At 40.1% G+C, this 13,184-nt stretch overlaps 1 protein-coding gene across 5 annotated transcripts in view; it reads right to left on the bottom strand.

Moving 5' to 3' along the window:
• Positions 1–12,259, bottom strand: part of myo9b (myosin IXb) — a 32,841-nt gene extending 20,582 nt beyond the window's left edge. The window contains exons 1-5 of one of the 5 annotated variants that reach the window (XM_085140371.1): positions 11,738–12,259; positions 10,724–11,564; positions 2,887–2,981; positions 2,661–2,723; positions 2,380–2,479 (exon numbers count right to left, since the gene is read on the bottom strand). In XM_085140371.1, the coding sequence (XP_084996497.1) occupies positions 2,380–2,479; positions 2,661–2,723; positions 2,887–2,981; positions 10,724–11,503 (1,038 nt within the window). In that variant the 5' untranslated portion in view covers positions 11,504–11,564; positions 11,738–12,259. The remainder of the gene's footprint in view (positions 1–2,379; positions 2,480–2,660; positions 2,724–2,886; positions 2,982–10,723; positions 11,565–11,737) is intronic. The other 4 variants (XM_085140368.1, XM_085140370.1, XM_085140372.1 and 1 more) reach the window with 4 other exon arrangements.
• Positions 12,260–13,184: the final 925 nt, after the last annotated feature.

Below are 13,184 nucleotides of genomic sequence, written 5' to 3'. Positions count from 1 at the left end.
TAACGCTGAGATCAAATGCTTTCTCTGTGGTTTTTTTGTGTGCATGCACCGGTATGGAGTCTGTATTGCAGTGGGTATTGCTGCTGTTTCCATGCATACTTGTGCACTGGCACGTCTTCATGAGTGAAACTGAGCTGATCATGTTGGACTTGAAATACTGAGCAAAAGTTGCTTTTTCTGAAACGTACAAGACTTCAGCAGTGATCGCGTCTTCACAGTGAATGAACTATTAGAGGAAAGTACACGAGAGCAGTGGCAGATGTATACACTGGCAGAATACAAGCTGCTGCACTATGGGCTCAAATTGTGGTAATAAATAATTTGTACTTCTAAATCAAATGCGTATTTGTGAACTGAGTTTTGTAATCTTGTAAACCGAAATATCTGAAAATTTGATGTTTGTGCATCTTTAGATGAGAATTTGTGTGCGTGTAAAAAAGATTTTTGTTCGTAAAAAATATTTACAAGTTACAAATTTTTTCGTTAAGGTCGCACAGGTTGCACACACAAAGCAAAAAACTACGTATAAAACTCTGCGCTCAAGTCCCTTTGCTTGTGTGCAAATTTAAAGTTACAAGTACAAATTTTGACCCGATTTTTCTTCCTTTCATCTCATTGGTCAATGTCATATCATGGGTTTGGCTGTTGGAGAGGTCCTTTACTAAGCTTCAGGTCCTGGAAGAATAAATACCCTTTTACATGCCAGCCCAGCATTTCCCTTCATCACCACGAAAGAAAACAGTCTGCGCATGTCCGAGTGTACAAGCACTCTTTTCAGGTGGTTAAACTGTAATTTCAGTTAAATCTACATCTATAAACAGGGAGACAAGGGTAAAAGAGTCAGTGAAAAATAAACAAACATGCCAGACTTGTCATGCATTTAATAATGTAATTTAGTGGAGAAGCACGGGCAGTGTTTCAGTTAAAAGTGCAGTTTTTCAGCTTTACGTGAACAGATGTTTATTTCCTGTACATCAGCTGCATAATACACTACGGCTAGTGTCTCTAGCTTAACATGTCTCAAAACAGAATCGCCATTACCCAGCGTTTGTTCCTCAGCGGGTGTGTCACCACGAGAGGAAAAACAATTAGAGACATGAACAGGTTGGTGGTGTACCAGGGGCTCTTTTTAGGGTTATGGTGCCTCTTCATCCTCACATAGAAGGCATATTTTCAGCCCCTACAGATAGCTATTGCTGTTGTTGCTATAGAAATGAAACTGAATTGTATTTACTCCAGTTTGTAGCATTTCAGTTACTGTTGCATTGTGTGGTGACATAGTCAATGTTGCCACAAAATCCAGTCACCTTCCTTTGAAGGTATGGGCTGCTGGCTATGACACACAACTATCTCTACTTTTAAGATTAGGCTTAAAACTTTCCTTTTTGCTAAAGCATATAGTTAGGGCTGGACCAGGTGACCCTGAATCCTCCCTTAGTTATGCTGCAATAGATGTAGGCTGCCGGGGGATTCCCATGATGCATTGAGTTTTTCCTTTCCAGTCACCTTTCTCGCTCTCTATGTATTAACAGACCTCTCTGTGTTGAATCATATCTGTTATTAACCTCTGTCTCTCTTCCACAGCATGTCTTTTATCCTGTCTTCCTTCTCTCACCCCAACCGGTCGCAGCAGATGGCCGCCCCTCCCTGAGCCTGGTTCTGCCGGAGGTTTCTTCCTGTTAAAAGGGAGTTTTTCCTTCCCACTGTCGCCAAAGTGCTGCTCATAGGGGGTCATATGATTGTTGGGTTTTTCTCTGTATCTATGAAGCGCCTTGAGGCGACTTTTGTTGTGATTTGGCGCTATATAAATAAAATTGAATTGAATTGAATTGAACAGATGAATGTCACATGACTATAACAAGGAAAACATATACATACGAATGTTTACCATCATTAAAATATAAAAGCTACTAAAAAAATTTAAAAACATAAATGGGAATATCAATTTTCCCTGGTTGATGCAATAAACAGGAGACACTCCTATCAGGTGGTTAAACTGTAATTTCAGTTAAATCTACATCTATAAACAGGGAGACAAGGGTAAAAGAGTCAGTGAGAAAAGTAACGAACATGTCAGACACGTTCTTAGGTCCTCCATATAGTAATATTATTTGGAGGAAAAGCATGTGTGGTGTTAAGTGCAATTAAAGTGTAGTTTTTTTTTAGCTTCATGTGAATATCTGTTTATTAATTATACTGCAGCTGCTTTCACAGGCTTCTCTTTACTTCCAAGAAGTCTCAAGACCCTGTAGGTCTGTTTCCATAAAACATATCTCGCTGGTTTTCACCTATTTGATAACGTTATATATGGCATGTATTTAAAGCTGGTCTTCCACTTTCTCTCTCACTGCTGCTATAAAGCCTGTGGATCAAAGGTACCTGTTTGAGGTAGAGATAATCCTGTGGCTTTAGAAGATGTAGCTCCTCCTGCTCGTCTTTGGACGCGCCCATCAGCAGATAGTAGAACACATGGAAGTTTCTGCAGGAGAAGCAATTTTCACTTCAACTTTCCTAATGACTCAGCCCCTTTATTGGGCTATGGTAGACATGAGGTTTCTTGTACAAACTGGGGAGTGGTGTGAACATGATTAGTGCCAGAAGAGATTTTCTAAAAATTGCACATGTTTGAATCTTGTATTCTATTTGAGTCTTATTTATACCTCTCACTCTTATCTCTGGTCACCACGCGGCATTTTTCCAGTAGGTACTTTTCAATAACGGCCCTGAAAGAGAGACAAAGGAAGAGAACGTCAACAAAACCCGTGAAGCTGCCATTGTTCTTTTGTGACACTGGAAGAAAAACTACTATGAAGCAAACGGTTAACTTTGAAGAGACACGACTCAATCAGAGGTGGTCCATGAGAAAAACAATAAAGGGCGCTTTACCCTCTGATGACACCACTTTCCAGGTAGTTGAGCTGGATGAACTTCCCAAAGCGACTGGAGTTGTTATTCTTTGTGGTCTTGGCGTTGCCAAAGGCCTGTTTAAAACATAAAGAACATCAGTTTTTAGTAAAATAAACAGACTAATTTATTTGGCATGTTTTCCACAAACACTGGCACCCAAACACAGTAAATGTAGGTTTGTGGATGGCAGATTACTGTTACCATTAGCCGGCTTTATGTAATGACATGGATAGAGTTGGTGTAAATGAGTTGTGCTTTAGTGCCCTTCTTATAAATCAGGAGTGAACACAAAAAGGAAAGCAAAAAAGCACCTTCACTTTATAAACTGTTTTTGTGTTTTCTGCAGATTAACCTGTTTTGCTCAGAGAAGTCGCTAACAGCTGTTCATCTCTATTACAAGCAGGAGCACTGAGAACAGAAGCTCATTGAAATTGTGTTTTGCTCATGAGTTCATGAAAACAAAAACAAAAAAGAGAAACAAAAGAGATTTGCTGTCATTTAAGGCCTAGTTCCTTCTTTGTTGGCTGGTATTTTCTGCCTGCTGTTGCTCAACCTCACAAATGTTTATTCAAAAACTAAAACCTATCAGCTAAGCGCTGATTAATGCATCCTTTTAAAATTCTCAACATCAGCTGGTTCTTATAACACCGGCTTTTTGTCTTTTATATTTGTTATCAATTAAACTAATATTTATTTCCCTTCCTTGAAGGAATTTTATGACTACTGTCACGGTTATCAGGTCTCTTCTTAGTCCCGCTATTAAAAGTCTCAGATAAAGGCCCATAATTGTTTGTCACTTAATAGATGCTGCTGACTCATCCATGCCAACCATCTAAAGCTTGCATGCATGTGCGACAGAGTGAGACGCACATGGATTCTGTCTACCAAACGGTCCAATTTGTCCCCCCAGATTATTTGAAAACTTTCTAAAAAGGAAAGCAAAGTTTTGGGGGCTGCTCATTTAAGCCAAATCAGAGCACTTAGGTCAGTTTGACTGTTTTAAAGACAAAGTCACCACCCTGTCACTGAAGTAAGGATGATAAATTGTCTGTGACTGTATTTTTAGCATGATGACTCAATGCGGAAAACCCGGGCGCTGTACCTTGCTCTTTCTTAGGAACCTCAGGCTGTTCAGGTTTTGTTGTAATGGGCGATGTTTACGGGAATTAATTACGCTTCTTCACACTCAAAGACAGCTAATCATCTGCATTTTTTTGGGTAGTGATTAAATAGTTTTTCCTAATCAGGCCCAGGTGAAAACAGTTTGGGATGTCTGAGGGACACAAACTAAACTAACAATAATAATGGATTGCATTTATATAGCGCTTTTCGGGACCCCCCCAAAGCGCTTTACAATACCACTATTCATTCACTCTCACACACTGGTGAAGGCAAACTACAGTTGTAGCCACAGCTGCTCTGGGGCAGACTGACAGAGGCGAGGCTGCCATATCGTGAAATCGGCCCCTCTGGCAATCACCAGTAGGCGGTAGGTGAAGTGCCTTGCCCAAGGACACAATGACCGAGACTGTCCGAGCCGGGCTCGAACCGGCAACCTTCCGATTACAAGACGAACACCCAACTCTTGAGCCACGATCGCCCCAACATCCGTTCTCTGAAGATATCCTTACACTTCTTTCCATTATATGCTCGGCTGACGGTCATGTCCTAACAGGTCAGAGCAGCGGTGCAGACAGTGAGCTAGATACACACACAGCTCTGATCACATGCCAGGAGGAACAACTTTAAAAATCACTGAAAAGTTCTCAAAATTACACCCATGTAACTTTCGACAGACTATCAAATTGCCTTTTAAATTTCATATGAATCAATTTCACATAAAGAACAAAGGCAACTAAATAATGTTGGTGGATGGAGCTGGGAAAAAATGAAAGGTATGTGGAGAGACAAAAAGATAGCTGGTATGCAGTATAAAGAGGAAAGACTTTATACTGGGATCAAGACTCTGCTTGCTGCTCTCTCTAACACGGGTAACAATTTTAACTTAACCATCACAACACTGACAAATGCAGATGGTGTAAAGAAACGCCAGAACAAAAATCACAGTCATCACAGTAAACCACCAATCTGTGAACATAACAAAGACCAGGTATTCTTTCTCTCCCATCCACAATCACATGCTGGAAATGTGCACTCACTCATCAAAACTCAGAGAACCCGTGATATGCAGAAAAAAGATGGAGGTCCTTTATAGACCCAAAGATAATGGAGGTACTAATTCAGGTAGATATGTAGATGCTTGTAAGGTTGGTCTCTATGAACTAGCCTTGAGAAAAAGCAATTACCATAGTGGGAAATACTAGAAGTGAGAGAAGTTATAATGGGGAACTTTTTTCACATTGAGGACCTGCAAATGTAAAAAATAAGCTGTTTTCTATTCTTCATGAAAGAAGAAGAAATTTCAGTGATAAATTTTAATATATTTTATAGTTTATTATTTTTCAAGCAGTGCTAAGATTATGAAACAGGTTTTAAATGCCGTGTCGTGTTATCTGTTCTGGTCCTTTTCAAAGAAAGTTCATGGTAAATTGAGCTGGCTCACTGTTGGACCGACTACCAGCCCATTCACAATTTAAAGCAGTATTACCAAAACCAGCAACTGTAATTAAAGTTATCTGAATATAGAAGACAGTTGATGGAGACAGGATGTATATGTGCTGTGTGAATATGAGTGCAAAGTATAAATATGTAAATGGGACATGCAGTGATATAATGAAATAGAAATTATACTGGAGAATACGTTATGTCTGTAGAGTGATTATGTATTGACTCTAATGCAGGTGTTTTTTTTAATAATTTCTTATTGTTCTGTCTATGAAACTCAATGCTGCCTGTGTAAGAGGAACCTGCTTCTTTCATGTTTATGTGCCGTGGCTGTTGGATGGTGTGTGTACAGATCCCAGGTAGATCAGCTTAGACTGAAGCTGATAGAGATCCTGATTAAAAACAAAAAAAATTGGAAATGAAATTATAATTGATGACAATAAAAATAAAGTTGCTAATACACAAAAAAAACGTGGCATTAATTATGTTTATCGTTGGCAAGCAGTAGTTGTTTTATTCTTTCATTAAATTTTGTGGTTCTCCAGCTTGTGTGCAGACAGTCTGCGACACCTTTCACCGCTGATTTGAATATGAATATTATATCAACAGCAGCAATGTTCTGTCTTGTTTTATTTGAATAATGCATTTGCATAATACAGTACTGTTTGACTTATTTGTTCTGTTAGCAGACTATACTTAATCACACTGACTAAAGCAAAAAAAAAAAAGAAAAGTGTGGTAGAGGATGGTTATATGTAAAAGAATAAAAAAAAAATCACCTAGCACATTGCTTTAAGCTTGTATGATTTGGCTTTTGACAGTACAGGTGAGAGGTTACTGTCATGACAATAAAAAAAATGGTTTGGTGCTTTTATTGCTAGGTGCATAAATGCTATCATGCTGCTAATATAATCATAATGCTAGGTGATTGCTGGGCAACACAATGACATGATAATGTTTGATATAGTAAATAACCTTCAGGGGCCTGAGATTTTTGTCACGTTTGATTGCCCAACTCTTGGTCTAGGACAAAGAAACAAACACTGAGACAGACAGACACGTACATCATGTAAAATGTATCAAGCACATCATCTAAACGCTCTCGAAATCCTGCTCATTTAACTTCTCCTTTTTTGGGGGCCAATTCCCACACTAAGAATGGTTGGCCTAGCTCATGTTTACCAGTGAACACCTAAATGTTGCAGTTGCTGACTTGCAAATCAAAATAAGTAATGGAACTGGTGCCAAATGGACTGTGGAATACTAAAGGCGGAAAAGGGGAAAATGGGACAGAACAGCTTCAAATAATCTGTAATCTCCTTCGATATGTGGACTTGTGAAAATCCATGATCCATGGATTAAACTAACCAGGGGAATTGATTGAAAGAGTGCCTTTATGAGAGAGCAGAGGGATACAGAGAGAGAGAAAAGTGATTTATACTTTGTTCTTTATGTTTAGCAGCAGGCCTGCCCAAGCATGTTCTGACACGTTCCTGTTTCTTTTCTCTACTCTGTTTCATTCAAGACAACACCCAGCAAATTCTCCCAGTGGAGCTCAGCAATCTCATTCCTGATCACCAATACCTACCCAATCAATCATTCACCATTTCTGGATAATGCAAGGTGTCGTCATCTGCGGACTAAAGACTGCAGATTTTAATGACACATGACAAATAGTCTGAAGTCAGTAGCCGTTTCCTAGCATCAGGAAGATCAAAGCTAGGTGTACTTTCCACTACGTGCCAACAACAGTTGAGATAACACTGAAAGTTACAGGGAAAAAACAGAAGGCCCAATATTTTCAGATTTTAGATAAAAAGGAACAAGTCTTGAGGCGTGACTCATGCATACAAGGAAATCCCAGTGGCTTAACTACACAACAATAAACCCCCCCCGAAAGAGATTAATGTCAACTGATCCTGATTGCTACAAGAGTGCCTTTTTCCTGCTGCAAGGCCAGACTTTCTGTGGTAAACACTGTGGCGTGACAACTCAGACGTCAGTAAAGATTTTTTTTTTTAAACTAGCAAAATGTTGAACAAAGAAATAAAATACAACAGATAAACCACAGTAAACACAAATAAAGATATACTAAATAAACCACACAGCTAAATCGGCGATTCCCCATAAGCTTTTTGGGAACAGAGCACAACACACTATAAAAGGAGGTAAAGCTCAGCTAACAGGAAAAATATTTATGCTGCAACCTGTTGGAAGGAGAAACTCGCTCAACTTGTTTAGAGCGAAGAAGAATCCATTTTAGCAACTGTCCAGTGAAAAGCTAGACCTTTGGGATTGTGTTTGCAAGTGGGTGTGTGAATGTATGTGTGCGTGCATAATCGGAAACAAAGTGGGATGATATCCTTTGTGTAAGAGGTTAGTTGCTGTACCAACAAAGAGATAAAGCCTGTACATAAACTCAAACAGAGCATTCTTACACATTTTGGTAGCTGGGAGAGATTTAAGCGAATCTCTGTCACCAAGTCAACGAACCCCTCTCAGTCCTTGAGCAAATACAACACACACTTGGATACGTTTGAAAGAGGAAAAGCATCTGGCCTAGTTTCATGTCTGCTCTCTGTCATGCATTGTGCAATTGTGCAACAGGTAAATGAAACAGAAAGCAAGTGGGAAATGTGTTGTTACTCATTTACACGGACACTGTAGCATAACGCTGGTGTGATAGAAACAACACAGACTACAGTGAAACTACAGCGGTGGGTTAAAAAAAAGAAGAAGTGGGAATTCCCAGCCAGCAGACTTTGCTTTACTTTCTGGTGCCTTCACATTTTGGGAAATTGTTTGAGCTTCATGTAAATCCTGATGTGAGACATGTTTGCAAAACACATAGATCACAAACAAAAACAGCAATGCTCATTTGTTTTCCTATTCTAATGTGATGGTATTAATAGCTCTTCAGAGCTTTTCACTAGTAAAGGATTACAGGAGCTTCCTTTAGAGCTGAATTTGTTTGTGGTTTATCTTGATTAAGCTGAGGTTTCTGCTGCAGGAAGTTACTAGTCAGTGGTTTCACTATTTGGAACATTTTGTATTTCATTTGCATGTCTAAAAAAGGATAAGAAAACAAAAATCACCCTCATCCATCAGAAAACTCAGCACAAGTCAGACCTCAGCTTGAAGCAATCTTTCCGCTTTAGTCATGTCACTCACTGCAGCAGAATCAAATGATCAGCATTAGTCCGCTAGTGAGATGACATAATCACTCTCTAAAAACAAAAAGTGTCAAACTCGCGGGCCTGCAAATGCTTGTTTATGCTGCGAGCTGAGGTGAAACTTGAACAAATAGCACAAAAACTGACAAGTCGACATCTATTGGTGCCTGCGATAGTCTGCTGGCTACCAAACCAATCACAGAAGTTTTCAGTGAAGCACCCCTTTGTCCTCCAATTTCACTTTGCAACTGCCAGGAACCACTCCCCAACTGTTTACAAACTAGGCACTTTTCCCTAGAGACCTGTGGTTACCACGGGGGTCCCCTATTATGGATTTTGCTGCCACAATTAGTCGACTAGTCACAACTACGTCGACTATCAAAATCATTGACGACCAATTATTTTAATAGTCGACGCGTCGTTTGAAGCTTTGTAAGATCCCGAAAGCAGTAGGATAAACGTCAAACAGACAACTGATTAAACAGAAGTGTGAGATGATCGAGAATTTACTCCAATGTCCTGTTATATTTTGGATAGCAAGGAGTAGCTGGCTGAGTTTATTAAACTCCACCAAGACAATCTGCTAATTTCATGAAAAGTTTAATAAACGATCATCTTGTCTTTATTTTTAGTTAGCACATACCTTAAACACTTAAAGCTGTAAGCTAATGATAGTTATATAAGAGAAGATGCATGCTGGTGCAATAAGCTGTATGTTTTGCGTCCAATGGATGCATGATCTGATTAGTCGACTAATCGCAAAATTGATCGGTGACTAGTCGACTATCAAAATAATCGTGTGTGGCAGCCCTACTCCACAGTGTAGCAGCTAACACATTCAGATAATATACAAGAAATCTTGGTTTGAGACCGGGAGAAAACACAAATCCCTGTATCGTGGACATGTTAGAAAGGGCACCCAGTGTGAAAATCTGTGCCAAATAACACCTGGTGAATGAGGGCATTTAGTTACACGTGAAACATGAAAGAGCACGCGGACTCCACACAGAGGAATCAAGAACCCCAGGTAAACCACGCTGAGCCACTCTCTTTGGTGACAGTGCTAACTACTACACCACCATAAATGGCAAAAATGCCATTGATCTGAAGGTTTTATGACTTTACAGTTTGCAAACCACAGTGGAATGTAATCTAATGAAAGTAGTGTCAAGATGTATAGATTTAAGTGTTTCACCACATTTGTTAAGACATTCCATTCTGTTAAGCCGTCTGATGTCTGGTGTATAGCTGCAGCTTTCTAAGGGCTTGGCCTTGGCCCAGGTGGAAGTTTTGAATGTACTTTTTTTTGCACTTCTTTTATTTTTTTAATTTAGTGTATGTTACAGTGGTTTTACTGGTTTGCCCCACTGTACCGTCAGCTCAAGCAATGTGTGACCCATAAACTAAAACAAGTTTGACACACCTGCTCTAAAATTAACCAAAACTAATATGTTTCAACGAAAAATGTTATTTGGGGTTTGCAGTATGTGCTGGTGAAGAAAAAAAAGAGAGGGAGAGAGAGAGAAAATTGGGGTTACAGGTAGAAATACTGAAAATATGTTTTCAGTAAAAGAAAAAAAAAAAAAACCCCGGAGAGGTAGATGGGTGTGCTGCTATCTGCAAGATCTAAAATCTAAAGTGATAATTTCTCATGCCAGGAAATCACCTCTCTTTTAAAGAAAAGGTTGACTGTTTTGTCAAATGTCACAAAGCAAGGACTGATTTTTTCCAATCGTGGGTTTTGCTCATCGAGTTTGGAGTGATATTTAACAGATAATAGAGACGCTGTGAAAAATGTTTGTGGCAGTTGGAATCAGTCAACTTGGTGAACTGTTTTGGTGAATCAGGAGGCAACAATGTGAATTCTTCAGTGTTTCTACACCTAAATGATAACAATTGAAGGTGATTTTTATCAGATGTTGTGCTATGTGAGAAGCTCTGGTATCTTGTTGCCTCTGCCTCTTTTTTTTTGGGGGGGGGGGGGGGGGGGGGGGGGGCAAACTCTGGACTGCTCCAACTTTTATTTTAAATTTTTTCTATATCAGTGGTTTGAGCTGCATCACATAACAGTGACCTACCTCCAACACTGGCCCGGACCCGAGGATGGTCCTTTCCAGCCCGCTGGAGTACATGTTCTGGCTGAGTGAAGTCAAGCAATGAATGAGATAACTGCTGCTTTCAGTCTTCCCTGAGCCACTCTCACCAGTTATCACAATACACTGGTTAGCCTGCCTGTTCAGCATAGCGCGGAAGGTCACGTCGGCGATGGCAAAAATGTGAGGACTCAGTTTTCCCAGTGGCTGGTTCTCGTACATTTTGACGTACATGGGGTTGTAGTAAACAGGCAGGAACTTATTGGGATTGATGGCGATGAGGATCTTGTTGGCGTAGGTGTAGATTTTGTGCTTGTAGAAGCGTTGGCGTAAAACCTCCAGAACATTCTCCTCAGTCAGTGTGGAGAGGCTGCAGAGGTCATCACACTCCCCTGTGCAGATCTCTGCTCTGCACCCTCCTTTGTTGACCTGCTGCTGCTGCAGGATGAAGTAGTACCCTTTGCTCTGAGGGTGCCACTTCTGCACCTCTGTGGGCCACAGCAGGACTCGCTCCAAAGGGGAGTCCCCTGCCTCCAGCGGCCTCTCCTTTCCCCCGCTCTTCCTCACCTCCAGCAGGTCGTATGCCTGGTTGGGGTCCAGGTCCAGAGTAACCACAGCATTGTGGATGACCAACGCCACGGTGTCCCCAACACTGATCTGCAGGGGACAGTAGGCAGCTGTGTCATACGACACCCTGGGGTAGATCTGCACAACACGGGCCTCTTCATCATACTCTTGGGCCCCAGATCCATCTGTAGTGCTCATCCTGACAGTCAGAGACAGTCCTCAGCATAACTCACTGCTCCAAAACCTCAGCAGGGGTCCGCTGTGTAAGCGCACACACACACACACACACACACACACACACACACACACACAATCAGGAAAAGAAGGACAAACAGCAGTGTTTAAGTTCCCACTATTCCCATCTAAATTCCCAAGTGAACACCCACACAGGTAAACAGCACTAAAGAATTAAAATGCCAAAACGAGCCTCACCTTTTGAGCAAAACCTCTCATTTCATCTTTAAAAGCAGAAAAGACAGCCGCGGGGAAGACGAAGATCTCTGCACCTCCGTTTGGCGCTAACCGACTCCTATCGCAATACTTTTAAGGAGGAATAAATAAACACACAAAAAACGACCTTCACCTGATTGTTAAAGTAAAAGCGAGCCAAGAAACTGTTAAGAGAGACTTTCAAATGAAGACAGAATAATTTCCCAGCAGGTCGGCGTCGTCTTTACTCCTAGAAATCACAACTTCGTTCAGAAACTCAGGATTTACGTCTCCGCGTCGTCCTGGTCCGAAAGTTAGGTTAACGTTACTTCCTACATTTCTACACACACACACACACACACACGAACAGCAACACGCCCGTCGACGACGTTTTCGTACGTCACTGACCTGTAAAATATTTCTCTTTGAATAACAGCAAAAAACAAAAGCATCACCAAATAAAGAAATAAAGAAAACCAGAGAAGAAGAAGTTACGATAACAGACTGAATGAGAAGTTTAATTGCCCCAATTTGTGTGCACAGGTGAGCGTGGGGTTTCAGCTCCACCTAGTGGAGAATTGGAGTATTACAACCAACTCACACCACTTTTTAAATGTATTTTTAAAACCAGTAACCAATCATATCTACTGTATTTACACTCCTTATTGTCTTTTGATAAATATTTCTGTTTTCATTTGGATTAGGAAATCACTAACACATTTCATTAATGCTGTCTGTACATGTCTAGTCCTAAAATCCTTTAAATTTTCTTTTCACATTAAATAAAATAAATAAATAAACTAGCTGACTATGCAGAGTTTGTGGTACTCAGTCACTGATTAAATGAAGGATGTCTTAGGTGTCCCTTGAGAACTAATGCCGTAGTTTGGTAGTAAACCAAAGATTTTTTTTCAGCCTTTTGAATCAGGCAATTTTACGCATAAGTTAGAAATAAAAACATATGCAGAAGTGGAAGAACGCACACCATGTACTAACAATAAAAGTCAAAGGAATAATGTCACAATATTTCATTAGAAATAATGAAACCTGTTAGAAAAAGCTAAACTTTATATGATACTTTATTTCATTTTACTGACCGAGCAGTGAGTAAGGAGTGTTTTATTGTTTGTATATATAGTACTGTGAAAAAGTCTTGAGTGACCTCTCATTTCTTCATATTTTCCTGTGAAAATGAGAAATAGGTGCGCTGATTTATTGTAACATGAGCAAACATACATGGAAATACAGTGTATATAAGGCAAAAACAGCTTTAGCTGCCAACAACAGGGTTTAGGCCTCCCCAGAAATTTTCTCTCCTCAAATGTGTCCATTTATTACAAAATACTGCTGATTGCATCTGTGTGGGTTTTAAAGATATTTGAACAATTTCAGAAGTACTGTCTGAGAACTTTCAGGCGAGTTTTCTTTCATCAACTCACCACAAAACACT

Source organism: Neolamprologus multifasciatus, chromosome 18 (assembly GCF_963576455.1).
Source record: "Neolamprologus multifasciatus chromosome 18, fNeoMul1.2, whole genome shotgun sequence".
Classification (NCBI taxonomy): Eukaryota; Metazoa; Chordata; class Actinopteri; order Cichliformes; family Cichlidae; genus Neolamprologus; species Neolamprologus multifasciatus.
This window is presented reverse-complemented; position numbering and strand designations above follow the sequence as displayed.